Source organism: Salvelinus alpinus, chromosome 22 (assembly GCF_045679555.1).
Source record: "Salvelinus alpinus chromosome 22, SLU_Salpinus.1, whole genome shotgun sequence".
Lineage (NCBI taxonomy): Eukaryota > Metazoa > Chordata > Actinopteri > Salmoniformes > Salmonidae > Salvelinus > Salvelinus alpinus.
The window spans coordinates 13,960,405-13,975,998 of record NC_092107.1 but is presented as its reverse complement, the minus strand read 5'-3'; the positions used below and the strand labels follow the sequence as shown (position 1 = coordinate 13,975,998).

At 42.7% G+C, this 15,594-nt stretch overlaps 1 protein-coding gene and 1 long non-coding RNA gene across 2 annotated transcripts in view; one reads left to right on the top strand and one right to left on the bottom strand.

Moving 5' to 3' along the window:
• Positions 1–1,233: 1,233 nt before the first annotated feature.
• On the bottom strand, positions 1,234–3,606 carry LOC139549047 (uncharacterized). The gene is made up of 2 exons (XR_011669824.1): positions 3,517–3,606; positions 1,234–2,765 (listed from the first exon to the last, which is right to left on the bottom strand). It is a non-coding gene; the product is annotated as an uncharacterized lncRNA (long non-coding RNA).
• A 6,912-nt stretch (positions 3,607–10,518) lies between these two features.
• Positions 10,519–15,594, top strand: part of LOC139549040 (rap1 GTPase-activating protein 2-like) — a 96,819-nt gene continuing 91,743 nt past the window's right edge. The window contains exon 1 of the mRNA XM_071359110.1: positions 10,519–10,655. Within this exon, the coding sequence (XP_071215211.1) occupies positions 10,615–10,655 (41 nt within the window). The 5' untranslated portion in view covers positions 10,519–10,614. The remainder of the gene's footprint in view (positions 10,656–15,594) is intronic.

Genomic DNA, 15,594 nt, shown 5'->3' with positions numbered 1-15,594 from the left:
ATGACGCTGAATGAAATGTTTCGCTGCCAGACAAGGCTCCGCTGATAGCCAGGTGTGGCAGTGGTAAGGTGTTGGGACTGCTGTTGGACAGCTTTATGTAGGCCCTAACAATCACCGTTAGTGCAATTCATGTGTTGTGTAGTGGCTTTGCCGGCATGCATAATGATATGTAATTTTTTGCCCCACCAAGATTTACATGCTAAAAACATGCAAAATGGATGCATGTTTTGGAATATTTTTAATTCTGTACAGGCTTCCTTCTATTTAGTCTGTCAATTAGGCTAGTATTGTGGAGTAACTATAATGTTTTCTCCTATCACAGCCTTTAAACTCGAACTGTTTCAGTCACCATTGGCCTCCTGGTGAATTTCCTGAGCGGTTTCCTTCCTCTGTATTGATACACCATCCAACATTGAATTCATAACTTGACCATGGTCAAAGTGATATTCAATGTCTGCTTTTTGAAAATATTTCAAGCTCTGCATCGCGAAACAGGCAAAATATAGACTACTACCTACAATTTGTGATATTGTGTTCAAAATAAGACGACTTTTATTTTGAAGCTATTCGCGCCATTTGGACCCGTTAATGTCGCTGATTTCACGGAGCTATGGGAAGTACAGATTGTGAATAAAGTCGGAGTTTCACTTGCCTGTTCATCGTAATAGAAACCGAAAGGATCGACTCCATGACTCCCCCTCTCCATTCCTCCGCAGCTGTGAGAGGCGCGTCACCAAATCGTCTATAATAACCCGTCATTGGTGAACCTGTTGCGAGGCAATTACGGTAATAACGTAATTTAGGAGTGCCATTGCAGTGCTACCCAACATCGTTACATGGAAATGAACACATTTTCTACTTATGTTCAAGTGCATCCAAACCAGGTATAATTTGAAATGTGATGCTGTGTTGTTTTACTGTGCATGCATGGCCCTTTTTAGTGCGTAGGGATAGCCAGGCCCTACCTATCTGATTATCTTTCTTCTCAGGCCCAGTTCTAACTGACCCCAATAACCAACAAAGGGAAACCATTGACTAAGTAGTTTGCCTTAACCCATTTTCTCTGCAAAATACTCTCATGGTCAACAGAGCTGATCATGTGCTGGATATCAGACAAACAGCAGTAATACACAATTGCATTTCTATTGTTATGTAACTACACTGAACTAAAATATGAATGGAACATGTAAAGTGTTGGTCCATGTTTCATGAGCTGAAATAAAAGATCCCAGAAATGTTCCATATGCACAAAAAGCTTATTTCTCTCAAACTTCATGCACACATTTGTTTGCATCCCTGTTAGTGAGCATTTCTCATTTGCCAAGATAATCAATTCACCTGACAGGTGTGGCATGTCAAGAAGCTGATTAAATCATTACACAGGTGCACCTTGTGCTGGGAACAATAAAAGGCCACTAAAATATGAAGTTGTGTCACACAACACAATGCCACAGATGTCTCAAGTGTTGAGGGAGCTGACTGCAGGAATGTCCACCAGATCTGTTGCCAGATAATTAAATGTACATTTTTCTACCATAAGCCGTCTCCAATATCGTTTTAGAGAATTTGGCAGTACGTCCAACTGGCCTCACAACCGCAGACCCACGAGTATGGCGTCGTGTGGGCGGTTTGCTGATGTCAAAGTTGTGAACAGAGTACCCCATGGTGGCGGTGGGGTTATGGTATGGGCAGGCATAAGCTACGGACAGTGGACACAATTGCATTTTACCGATGGCAATTTGAATGCACAGAGAACTTTACGAGACCCTGAGGCCCATTGTCGTGCCATTCATCTGCCGCGATCACCTCATGTTTCAGCATAATAATGCTCTGCCCCATTTCGCAAGAATCTGTACACAATTTCTGTAAATATAATAATAATTAGAGCCGTAAGCCTGATATAGGCCCCCGGCCACCCTACAGTGTGCAGGACCCATTGATTCTTACAATTTGTAACACTCATGTCCCATCGGAATGCTTGAAAAAAACAATGCAAAGTAACAAAATGTGACGTCAGATCACGTAAAACTGGATTACTTACGCCTTGATCACACTGACAGCGTCATTGCGTTTTGATACACCAGAGGTACATTTAATTCCAATGGAATGCTTTGTTTTCCTTGAGGCATTGCGTTGCAGAGGCAGTTGCAGTGCGTTCTGTGTGGTGCATACGTTGGATCTATCGAACGTAAACGTCAAACTGTCTGCGTAGAAGGCTTGACAGAAATGGTAGCAGAAGGGGAATGTTTTTATTTTGTTGCACACGTATCCAGCTGATGCTGTGTTCCATTTTGCAGAATTAAGCTGTCGGTGTGATCCAGGCGTTAGGCTTTAGGAAAATCAACCAACTACAGAGATTGATGGGGAGGGAAGCGGGAGAGGAAGAGGACCCATGTACCCCCGCTTCAATCAAACAGCCTTCAGTCAACCACTTGGCTTCAGTCATCCCCCAAGATTGAAGTGGGAGACAAATCCAGCTATAGCCTCCTCCTTGTCAGGCGTCTCACACTGGGCAGACAGGGGTCCTCTCACACTGGGCAGACAGGGGTCCTCTCACACTGGGCAGACAGGGGTCCTCTCACACTGGGCAGACAGGGGTCCTCTCACACTGGGCAGATAGGGGTCCTCTCACACTGGGCAGACAGGGGTCCTCTCACACTGGGCAGACAGGGGTCCTGGGATGGACAGCTCACACAGCTTCCCCACATACGGTTGTGGACCAAGGGTGATCTCGCTGAAGAGGAGGTCACCCCTGTCTACGCAGCCTGTAATGTTTTTGAAAAGGGAAATGTTTTTTAACCTGTTTGGGCTGCAATCCCCACACAGGTACACTTATGACAACATCCAACTCAAGTGCAGGGCGCGAAATTCAAAATCTATTTTTTAAAATATTTAACTTTCACACATTAACAATTCCAAGACACCAGATGAAAGATAAACTTCTTGTGAATCAAACCAACATGTCCGATTTTTAAAATGTTTTACAGGGAAGACAAAATATGTAAATCTATTAGCTAACCACGTTAGCAAATGACACCACTTTCTAACACCAATCAGTTTTTACCTCCATCACCAGCTATCACTAATTCTACCAAATGAAGATATATATAGCCACTAACCAAGAAACAACTTCATAAGATGACAGTCTGATAACATATTTATTGTATAGCATATGTTTTTTTTTGAAAAATGTGCATATTTATGGTATAAATCATAAATTACATTTCAGCTACAATCAGAAATTGCACCGAACGCAGCCATAACATTTACAGACACCAACGTCAAATACCTAATTACTCCTCATAAAACATTTCTGAGAAAGACATACTGTGCAGCAATTGAAAAACAGGATTCTTGTGATTCCAGACAATATTTCCGATTTATTAAATGTTTTACAGCGAAAACAAAATGTAGCGCTAAATTAGCATAGCCACACCAGACAGACACACTTGGGCGCGCACGACCAGTTGACATGCACGACAGATATATGAAATAACATTATAAATTTGGTCTTACTTTTGCTGGTCTTTCATCAGAATGTTGATCAAGGTGTCCTGAGTCCAGATGAGTCTTGTTTCCATTCAGAATGATACCTTTCCCCTCTTCATTTATCATAGGTACTGGTCGACTGGCACGGATCTGTCCAACGCCAAAAAAGTTTGACAACGGAACACGGCAAAACTCCCGAAAAAATTCAAATAATCTGATTAAACTATATTGAAAAAACATACATTACGATGATATGGTCTGATTTATCAACTAAAAACCGAGCCGGAGATTGTTCCCGTCCAAAACCTCAGCAAAACAGAACACAATGTCACTCCCACGTCGCGCGTTTCGGACTTCCGGAATAGGTCGGTCACGCCAAAGAAATAGCTATTATTCAACCTCTAAACAAGATGAACACCCAATTCCTTCTCTCACGTCCTCTTGACACCCAGAGGAAGACGACTGAAGTGTCAATAGGGTCCTACGTCAAATGACCATGTATAGGCATAACGTTGAAGCGAGCATAGATTTCTGACATTCTACTTCTTGGTCAGGGAAAGTGCTGCCAAATGACTTCTGTACCACTCAGAGAAAAAATTAGAACGGTTTTAGAAACTAGAGATTGTTTTCTATCCAATATTAATATTAATATGCATATTGTAAGAGCAAAAATTGATTAAGAGGCCGTTTGAAAATTGGCACATATTTTCCAGTTTTTCCAATACGCCCCCTGCAGCCATAACAGGTTTTTAAGTGGATAGTGAATTTAATTTCCTTACTACGCTATCAATTCATTGATGTAGTGATTTTACAATGTGTTTTACGGTATTTTCGAAGTACTCAATTTGAAATATGCAGTATTTGGTTGTGCACTTTTTTTGTTAAACTTTTCTATGTTTGTATTTGGAAAAGTTTGTGTGCCTTTTAATGATCAAATGATAATAAATATGACTTACAGTAGGTTGGGTTTGTCTTCACAGGCTTCACATCACAGGCTTCTTTACCTTTATGGAAAGCTGGTTTTGTATCACATTGCTCCCGCTGCGGTGGTTGCCTGGGAAGCCGTGCAGACAGAGTAGATGTTGAATTTTCTAAAATGTCTATCATTACTGCTTGATGATAGTGGAAAGACACAAGGAGAGGGATAGTGATTAGCCCCAATGACACAAGCTACATCAACTGTAAGAACACAACCCACACACTTGAAGGGCATTTGACAAATCCTAACGTTTTACACACCGCAACTCCTTTTGTGGACAACATTCCTTCATCTCAGACTCAATGTAGGGGGCTTGGGGATGGAAGAACAGAAACTGTACAGTGACTTACAGGTGTGTTACAGAAAATGTACTTTTAACAAGTCAAAGCAGCCACAGCCACAGTTGCATTAATTAACATTAGCCCCTCTGTGGTAGCAAAACTCATGCAAAACTCATGACTCCAATATTAGCAGGCAGTGTTTAGACTGTCCACTTTGAAGAGCTGAGACAGAATGGCTATATAAGGAATGGAACATATAGGACCAGGGCCTGCTACCATTATAACCTATACAGCTGTCAGATGTGGGCGTTAACAAGCAAGAACTGAGATGGAAAGATAATGGTGGAGAAAGGTCAAAATAAGCTATTTTCATATAGAGGGAGGGGACTCTATACATTATGCAAAGACAGAATACTATAAAGGCAGGACTCTGTAATATGAGAATTTTGTATTTTCCATGGAAGGGCTCGGCTCTGTTACGTTTGTAATAAAGTCTAAATTGAATTCACAAGTTCCGGTATCTGTGCAACTATTTGACTGTTTTTCTACAACCCCCCCCCCCCCCGATCTCCCCAAAATATTGGCTACCGTGTCTGACTCATCAAACTCTGAAACGTACATTATGGTTAGCACTTGCGAGATCAATAGTCAATGACGCTATAGCATCCGTCTTTAGAATTTCCTTCCTGGCGATACCCATCGAATGTTCTCCCTTTAAAAGATATAGCAACTTCTCTCAAAATGTGCACTGCACACGCGTGACATGATTGTAATTTTCGGTGCAGCCCGTCCACCCAATTAAAAAATATATATATATATTTACACTGCCATTCAAAAGTTTGGGGTCACTTAGAAATGTCCATGTTTTTTAAAGAAAAGCAATTTTTTGGTCCATTAAAATAACATCAAATTGATCAGAAATACAGTGTAGACATTGTTAATGTTGTAAATTACTATTGTAGCTGGAAACGGCAGATTTTTTATGGAATATCTACATAGGCGTACAGAGGCCCATTATCAGCAACCATCACTCCTGTGTTCCAATGGCACATTGTGTTAGTTAATCCAAGTTTATAATTTTAAAAGGCTAATTGATCATTAGAAAATCCTTTTGCAATTATATTAGCATAGCTGAAAACTGTTGTTCTGATTAAAGAAGCAATAAAACTGGCCTTCTTTAGACTATTTGTGTATCTGGAGCATCAGCATTTGTGGGTTCGATTACAGGCTCAAAATGGCCAGAAACAAATAACTTTCTTCTGAAACTCGTCAGTCAGAAATGGAAGAAACTGAAGATGTCGTACAACGCTGTGTCCTACTCCCTTCACAGAACAGCGCAAACTGGCCCTAACCAGAATAGAAAGAGGAGTGTCAGGCCCCAGTGTACAACTGAGCAAGAAGACAAGTACATTAGAGTGTCTAGTTTGAGAAACAGACGCCTCACAAGTCCTCAACTGGCAGCTTCATTGAATAGTACCCGCAAAACACCAGTCTCAACGTCAACAGTGAAGAGGCAACCCCGGGATGCTGGCCTTCTAGGCAGAGTTCCTCTGTCCAGTGTCGGTGTTCTTTTGCCCATCTTAATCTTTTATTGGCCAGTCTGAGATATGGCTTTGTCTTTGCAACTCTGCCTAGAAGGCCAGCATCCCGGAGTCGCCTCTTCACTGTTGCGGGTACTATTTTATTTTGAATTGATATAACATTTCAATTTACAATACAATACAAACATAAGACATCACGACATGTATATTTTTTCTGAATAAACATAAAATAGCATTAAAAGTAAAAAAAAAAATTGACTTTTAAAAGTTAAGGTTCCTAAAAGAGAATCTATAAAAAAAGATAAAAAGCCACGCATCCACCCGAAATGAGAAGCAGCCACTGCTCTCGGATGTCGTCGTTCTTCGGAAAATAGTGTAACGTTAAATGTACAATATGGCATCCAGTCACAACACAAGCATGCTGGTAAGAAGCTCGCTAGCTAACAGTAACAGTCACACCACAAATGAAAGGTTACCAGTGTCTTTGCTAGTACTTTCTGCTTGAGCTAGTAGCTAGCTTAAGATTTGTAAACAAAGCCAAAGCAAGGCGTAGGCGCACATGCGATGCGGTATACATTGAAATAAATAAAGATGATAAGACGCTACCATTGGTGTATAACATTTCTGGCTTTATGTGACGTTGCATAAGGCCGCAAGTAAATCCTTGGTAATGCATGCCTCCTGAACCCAAGTGTTTAACACAGGGGAGGTAACCCTGGGGAGTAACTTTACCAGTCATTTTTCAATTTAGCAGCTACAGTCATTTTCGTACTTGAGTCACCCTACTTTGAATTGGTTTCGTCTAAATATCATCCGATTTCATGAAAAACATGATTTTCACTGTTCTGGACCTTTAAGCGTGTGTGTGTGTGTGTGTGTGTGTGTGGTGTGTGCGTGCGTGCGTGCGTGCGTGCGTGCGTGCGTGCGTGCGTGCGTGCGTGCGTGCATTGGTGCATTGGTGCCTCCCTAGGCAGAGGGGTTGGCTCCCACAATGTTAACAATATAGGTTAGGGATTTCCGAGACTATTGGTGCGTGCATGCATGTCTGTGTGGGTGTGTGAGAGAGAGAGAGAGCTGTTTAGTATTCCGTTGATGTATGACAGTATTGATGTCCATGCCCCCATTTGCCTGTCTAGTAAACATGATGTTATGAGGGTGATTGACCCCAGACAGTGCAGTGCACATGTCAGTGAGATGGAGAGCCCGTAGTGCCCTGGTCAAAACTAGCGCACTAAATAGTGAACAGGGTGCCGATTAGGATGTAGCCTGAGTGTGTCGTGTCAACCAAGGTTATGTTGATAATGGTATTACTTTTCTTATTTATATTCTTCAGACAGACGCCGTAGGTGAATCAACATGTGGCAGGCTGGTTCATTTCCTAATTCAGCCTCAGTAATCAACTGTTAGCTCTACCCTCACAGTCACAGAGATAGGGTGGGGCTCTACTCTACTCTCACAGTCACAGAGATAGGATGGGGCTCTACTCTACTCTCACAGTCACAGAGATAGGGTGGGGCTCTACTCTACTCTCACAGTCACAGAGATAGGATGGGGCTCTACTCTACTCTCACAGTCACAGAGAAAGGGTGGGGCTCTACTCTACTCTCACAGTCACAGAGAAAGGGTGGGGCTCTACTCTACTCTCACAGTCACAGAGATAGGGTGGGGCTCTACTCTACTCTCACAGTCACAGCGATAGGATGGGGCTCTACTCTACTCTCACAGTCACAGAGAAAGGGTGGGGCTCTACTCTACTCTCACAGTCACAGAGAAAGGGTGGGGCTCTACTCTACTCTCACAGTCACAGAGATAGGATGGGGCTCTACTCTACCCTCACAGTCACAGAGAAAGGGTGGGGCTCTACTCTACTCTCACAGTCACAGAGAAAGGGTAGGACTCTACTCTACCCTCACAGTCACAGAAACAGGATAGGAATCTACTCTACCCTCACAGTCACAGAGAAAGGGTAGAGCTCTACTCTTACAGTCCCAGAGAAAGGGAAGGACTCTAGCCTCACAGTCACAGAAAAAGGGTAGAGCTCTACTCAACTCTCACAGTCACAGAGAAAGGGTAGGACTCTACCCTCACAGTCACAGAGAAAGGGTAGAGCTCTACTCAACTCTCACAGTCACAGAGAAAGGGTAGGACGGTAGTCATATTTTCATACCTTCATACCATCCCTGTACCATACTGGGGGATACGGTATTAGCGGCAGTGCACACATAGGGCGCCATTTCTTTCAACAACAAAAAAAACTGAATGACTTGACACACAAAACTAATGAAGGCAGCAGGGATCTTTATCCAGGAGGGGATTGATTGTCTCTACAATAATGGGTGATTGTATTTTCTAGTGTATTCATGTCCTCTACCCGTTTTCCAATTCAATGTGCCTGTTTCATAGACTCCAGTATTCCTGTCTTACAACCATCTCTCATCTCCACTCCCCTTAGTAAAGGTTAAAGGCCAGGATGGGATGGACCTCTCTATATTACAGCCAGGACTGTGCACACAGGAGCTCTTTTATGGTTCTACCACAATTGACATAACCTTATTAAAAGCACACAGTTCAACCTTGATGAATCTCATTTTACTAGTACTTACATTTACGACACAGCCAGACAGCTGTGCTGTATATCATTTCGCCCTTCACTGCTGATAGCTAATGGCATACAGTATGCATAGGCAAAACGCTTCAGTATTCTGGAAAGGTTTCAACAACAAATCCTTCCTCCAGTCATATCATTTGAATTGTAGTCATTTCAAATCAGCTATGTAACTTCTCGTGCACTGAGATGCAGTGTCTTAGACCACTGCGCCACTATAGCCAGTCATGTAGTTGAGGTTGTTGTACTGGCCATAGTATCTCTCATTTGGGTGGATCGACTCGTGTTGCATTCCAAAAACGTTGCACACTACTGGCCATTAGTTACATCATCATGGCTGTGACAAAGCAGTGCTGCACTTTATTGTCAGTTTGATGGCTTGGTTCATTTACATGTCTCTCCACTTTGAAACCTTGAGTGTGGTGACAGACAGTAAGGTCACATCGTGTACTGTATAATAAGGTCACATTGTGTATAGTGTTTGTGGTTTTGTTATACTATACAATAACCAAACCTTTGGTGGACCTCCAGAGAACCCTATCAAAAGGGTTTCCAAGGCAACCCCAGAACCTGCACCAATTAGAACTCACAAAGGCTCTCCCCAACACTAAACTGCCTGGAGATTAGAGAGGAAGGAAGATCAACCGAAAGAACACAGCATTAAACAAACAGAAAAACTGACTGACTGTGTGTGTGTGTGTATGTGACGTCTGTTTGGGGAGTAGATTTGATTAAACATGTACCGAAGGCTTTGTTCCGCTCACTGTGTGACACACGCACGCACACACACTACCTTATCAGGGTTCATGCTCTGTTATTACCAGAGAGCTCTTACAACGCCACAGGGAAAACCAATAGCAAATAGTTTAGACTAGCTGATATGTGTGAACTCTGTTTAGGGTATAGATAGGACACTGCTGTGGCTGGTCTGCTCTTTGGGCATACATGTACTGAGGCAGGCAGGAGGCAACTTTGTTGAAATAGCTGATTTCATGGGTCCCCTGTTTGTGTGTGTGCCAGGGTGCATGTGCCTGCGTATGTATTTGTTTCTGTATGTGTGTGTATGTGCTTGCATGTGTATGTGGAAGGGTGTGGATGTAAGAGTGTGTGTAATTTTTTGGTGTCGCTGATTTCAATGCTGCTGCCCCCCCCCCCCCCCCCCCCTTCTTTGTGCAGTCTCATTTGGCTGTGAGGCGTGTGCGTGGAGTGTGGGTGCGTGCGTGCCTGGGGGTGTGTGAGTGTCTGTGCACTGACCTGTGACTAAGGTGAAGGTACTAAAGACCTCAACCAGTGTCACACTATTGGCTTTAACCCTTCCTTTCTTTTCTCCTCTCCTCGAGGTCATCACCCAACCAGGGAAGAGCTTAGGCGTATCCCTCACCATGGCAACAACATCTTCCCACGCATCCTGCATTCTGACACACTCTCCTCTTGTGTGTCTCTCTCGCTCTCTCTCTCCCTCACTCTCTCGCTCTCTCTCTCTCTCTCTCACGCTCTCTCTCTCTCTCTCCCTCACTCTCTCGCTCTCTCTCTCTCTCTCTCACGCTCTCTCTCTCTCTCTCGCTCTCTCTCTCCCTCACTCTCTCGCTCTCTCTCTCTCTCTCTCACGCTCTCTCTCTCTCTCTCTCTCTCACTCACTCACGCACTCAGTCAATCTCCCCTGTCCTCTCATGCTCTGCCATTCCATCCGCTAATGTTGGACCAGCCACTCGCTAAGACATGTTCTCTACAGCATGCAAGGGATCCGTGGGCGAGTCAAGGTAAGCTTTCACATGAACCTTGAGGAGGACAGTAGTATAGAAGTCGTGTCATACACACTATATTCCTGTTTTGTTTTCTCTGACTGCTGTGACAAGAAGACAGTGGAAGGTGGCATGAGTGCGTATGAGTGACCGTGTTAAACTGTTGCTGTGTGTTTGTCAGTGTGAGAGCACCGCCAGCTGCAGCCTGGCTGCTGTGAGAGAGAGGTGGAAAGAGAGAACGTGGGTCCGCTTAGCTGCCAGTCATATCAAAGGCGCTGGCTGTGCAGAAGTATTTACTTCTGTGTGTGTGTGTGTGTGTGTGTGTGTGTGTGTGTGTGTGTGTGTGTGTGTGTGTGTGTGTGTGTGTGTGTGTGTGTGTGTGTGTGTGTGTGTGTGTGTGTGTGTGTGTGTGTGTGTGTGTGTGTGTGTGTGTGTGTTCATCTGTGTGTATGATTGTGCGTGTGATTCCATGCACACGCTTGTGTGTGTGTCTTGATGAGCACACTCCCTCAGAAGCTTCCATTGACACAGAGGGAATAAAGTGTTCTTAGCTTTTGAAAGCCAGCCCATATAAATAAAGTGCCTGATTGATGGTTAAATTTCCACAGATTCATCTCTGGAAATGGAAATGAACAACATTAGCCACGTTCCGGTACATCAAGTGCAGATTGAGCTTCCTCTGTCTAATATATACACCCAGTCATTCATCTAAAGAGAGAATGTGCGTGAGTGTGTCACATGCATGTGTGTCACTGTGCGTGTGTGTCACTGTGCGTGTGTGTGTCACTGTGCGTGTGTGTCTGTCACTGTGTGTGTGTGTGTGTCACTGTGTCTGTGTGTGTCACTGTGCGTATGTGTCTGTCACTGTGTGTGTGTGTGTGTCTCTGTGCGTGTGTGTATCACTGTACGTGTCTGTGTGTGTGTGTGTGTGTGTGTGTGTGTGTGTGTGTGTGTGTGTGTGTGTGTGTGTGTGTGTGTGTGTGTGTGTGTGTGTGTGTGTGTGTGTGTGTCACTGTGTCTGTGATACTGTAGATGCAAATCTCCCATTGTAATGTTCTGCAACGTCTTGGTTTCTTTCTCGTCATCCTCTTGGTGACAGCTGGAAATAGACCTATAATGGGATCTTCTCAGGTGTACTGCTGCCTCTCAGATCTCTGCCAGCCAGCCAGCCAGCCAGGCTCCAGCTATGGGAGGTGATACGTAGATCAGTGGAGGCTGGTGGGAGGAGCTATAGGAGGACAGGCTCATTGTAATGGCTGGATTGGAATTAGAGGTCGACCGATTAATCGGAATGGCCGATTAATTAGGGCCGATTTCAAGTTTTCATAACAATCGGAAATCGGTAATATATATATTTTATTTACACCTTTATTTAACCAGGCAAGTCAGTTAACTTCTCTGCGCTACGGATCCCTTTTACGGGATAATTTTCCTAAACAACCGCTGAATTGCAGGGCGCAAAATATTACTAAAAATATTTATAATCATGCAATCACCAGTGAAATATAGCAAAACACAGTTTAGCTTGTTGTTAATCCACCTATCGTGTCCGATTTTGAAAATATGCTTTGCAGCGAAAGCAATCCAAGCTTTTGTGAGTGTATCAATCAATGCTACAACAGCTAGAACCAAATTAGCATGGTCACGAAAGTCAGAAAAGCAATAAAATGAATCGCTTACCTTTGATAATCTTCGGATGTTTGCACTCATGAGACTCCCAGTTACACAATAAATGTTATTTTTGTTCGATAAATATTACTTTTATATAAAAAAAAACGCCATTTGGGTTGCGCGTTATGTTCAGAAAACCAAAGCCTCGTTCCGTTCAACGAAAATTCCAAAAAGTATCCGTAATGTTCGTAGAAACATGTCAAATGTTTTTTATAATCAATCCTCAGGTTGTTTTTAACAAACATAATCGATAATATTTCAACCGGACCGTAACCTATTCAATAAAAGAGAGAAAGAAAATGGAGAGCTACCCCTCTCGCGCGCAGGAACTAATCAGAGGACACCTGACTAGTTTTGAAAAATCTCGCTCATTTTTCAAAATAAAAGCCTGAAACTATGTCTAAAGCCTGGTCACAGCCTGAGGAAGCCATTGGAAAAGGAATCTGGTTGATACCCATTTCAATGGAAGAAAGACGGGCCAGGAAACAGATACAAAAAAAAAAATCACTTCCGGGTTAGATTTCCTCAGGTTTTCGCCTGCAGAATCAGTTTTGTTATACTCACAGACAATATTTTGACAGTTTTGGAAACTTTTGAGTTTTTTCTATCCTAATCTGTAAATTATATGCATATTCTACGATCTGGACCTGAGAAATAGTCTGTTTACCTTGGGAACGTTATTTAAAAAATAATAATAATAATCTGACCCCTAGCGTCAAGAGGTTAAAGAACACATTCTTATTTTCAATGACGGCCTAGGAACGGAGGGTTAACTGCCTTGTTCAGGGGCAGAACGACAGATTTTTACCTTGTCAGCTCAGGGATTCAATCTTGCAACCTTACGGTTAACTAGTCCAACGCTCTAACCACCTGCCTCACGAGGAGCCCGCCTGTTACGTGAATGCAGTAAGAAGCCAAGGTAAGTTGCTAGCTAGCATTAAACTTATCTTATAAAAAACAATCAATCAATCAATCATAATCACTAGTTAACTACACATGGTTGATGATATTACTAGTTTATCTAGCGTGTCCTGCGTTGCATATAATCGATGCAGTGCGCATTCGCGAAAAAGGACTGTCGTTGCTCCAACGTGTACCTAACCATAAACATCAATGCCTTTCTTAAAATCAATACACAGAAGTATATATTTTTAAACCTGCATATTTAGCTAAAAGAAATCCAGGTTAGCAGGCAATATTAACCAGGTGAAATTGTGTCACTTCTCTTGTGTTCATTGCACGCAGAGTCAGGGTATATGCAACAGTTTGGGTTGAACTAATTTGCCAGAATTTTACGTAATTATGACATAACATTGAAGGTTGTGCAATGTAACAGGAATATTTAGACTTATGGATGCCACCCGTTAGATAAAATACGGAGCGGTTCCGTATTTCACTGAAAGAATAAAAGTTTTCGAGATGATAGTTTCCAGATTCGACCATAGTGTAACGACCCTGGGTTTATAAGCGCGGAAATCGACTCTGCTGCACGAGCATGCTTTTGCGGCACAGTCGATAGCGCGCCGGACCTCGGGCTAGAAGGTCGAGGGTTCGAGACCTGCTCCCTGCCTGTTTCATTACAATATTAATGACCTAAGGCTCGTATTTCTGTGTGTTATTATGTTATAATTAAGTCTATGATTTGATAGAGCAGTCTGACTGAGCGATGGTAGGCACCAGCAGGCTCGTAAGCATTCATTCAAACAGCACTTTCGTACGTTTTGCCAGCAGCTCTTCGCAATGCTTCAAGCATTGCACTGTTTATGACTTCAAGCCTATCAACTCCCGAGATTAGGCTGGTGTAACCGATGTGAAATGGCTAGCTAGTTAGCGGGGTGCGCTCTAATAGCGTTTCAAACGTCACTCGCTCGGAGACTTGGAGTAGTTGTTCCCCTTGCTCCGCATGGGTAACGCTGCTTCGAGGGTGGCTGTTGTTGATGTGTTCCTGGTTCGAGCCCAGGTAGCGGCGAGGAGAGGGATGGAAGCTATACTGTTACACTGGCAATACTAAAGTGCCTATAAGAACATCCAATAGTTAAAGGTATATGAAATACAAATCGTATAGAGAGAAATAGTCCTATAGTTCCTATAATAACTACAACCTAAAACTTCTTACCTGGGAATATTAAAGACTCATGTTAAAAGGAACCACCAGCTTTCATATGTTCTCATGTTCTGAGCAAGGAACTTAAACGTTAGCTTTCTTACATGGCACATATTGCACTTTTACTTTCTTCTCCAACACTTTGTTTTTGCATTATTTAAACCAAATTGAACATGTTTCATTATTTATTTGAGGCTAAATTGATTTTATTGATGTATTATATTAAGTTAAAATAAGTGTCCATTCAGTATTGTTGTAATTGTCATTATTACAAATAAATTAAATTAAATCTGCCGATTTAATCGGTATCGGCTTTTTTTGGTCCTCCAATAATCGGTATCGGTATCGGCATTGAAATATCATAATCGGTCGACCTCTGATTGGAATACATGAAAAGGAGTCTAACGTGTTATCCATATGTTTTTGATGTGTTTGATATCGTTCCATTTATTCCATTCCAGCATTTACAATGAGCTTGTCCTCCGATCGCTCATCCCACCAGCCTCCACTGGCATAGATAAGGAATACGCTCCAGAGATTAATTTAGACGTTTGGTAAAGTGTTGGCTGTTTCTAAGCAGGCATCATGTTTCTATAAATCACAGCAGATGAGACTTTGATACTTGATGTAGGCCTGTACAGCCTAGCCTGGTCCCAGGTCTGTTTGTGCTGCCTTGCCAACTCCTATGGTCTTTCAGTTGACAAGGTAGCACAAACAGATCTGGGACAAGTCTATATATAAAGCCCCTCTACCCCTTTCATTTGTACAGTGCATTTGGAAAGTATTCAGACCCCTACTTTTCCCACATTTTGTTACGTTACAGCCTTATTCAGAAATTGATAACATCAAAAAAAATTATCTGATCAATCTACACACAATACTCCATAATGACAAAGCATTTTTTAAAATTACATTTACATAAGTATTCAGACACTTTACTCAGTACTTTGTTGAAGGACCTTTGGCAGAGATTACAGCCTCGAGTCTTCTTGGGTATGACGCTACAAGCTTGGCACACCTGTATTTGGGGAGTTTCTCCCATTCTTCTCTGCAGATCCTCTCAAGATCTCTCAGGTTGGATGGGGAGCGTTGCTGCACAGCTATTTTCAGGTCTCTCCAGAGATGTTCGATCGGGTTCAAGTCCGGGTTCTGGCTGGGCCACTCAAGGACATTCAGAGACTT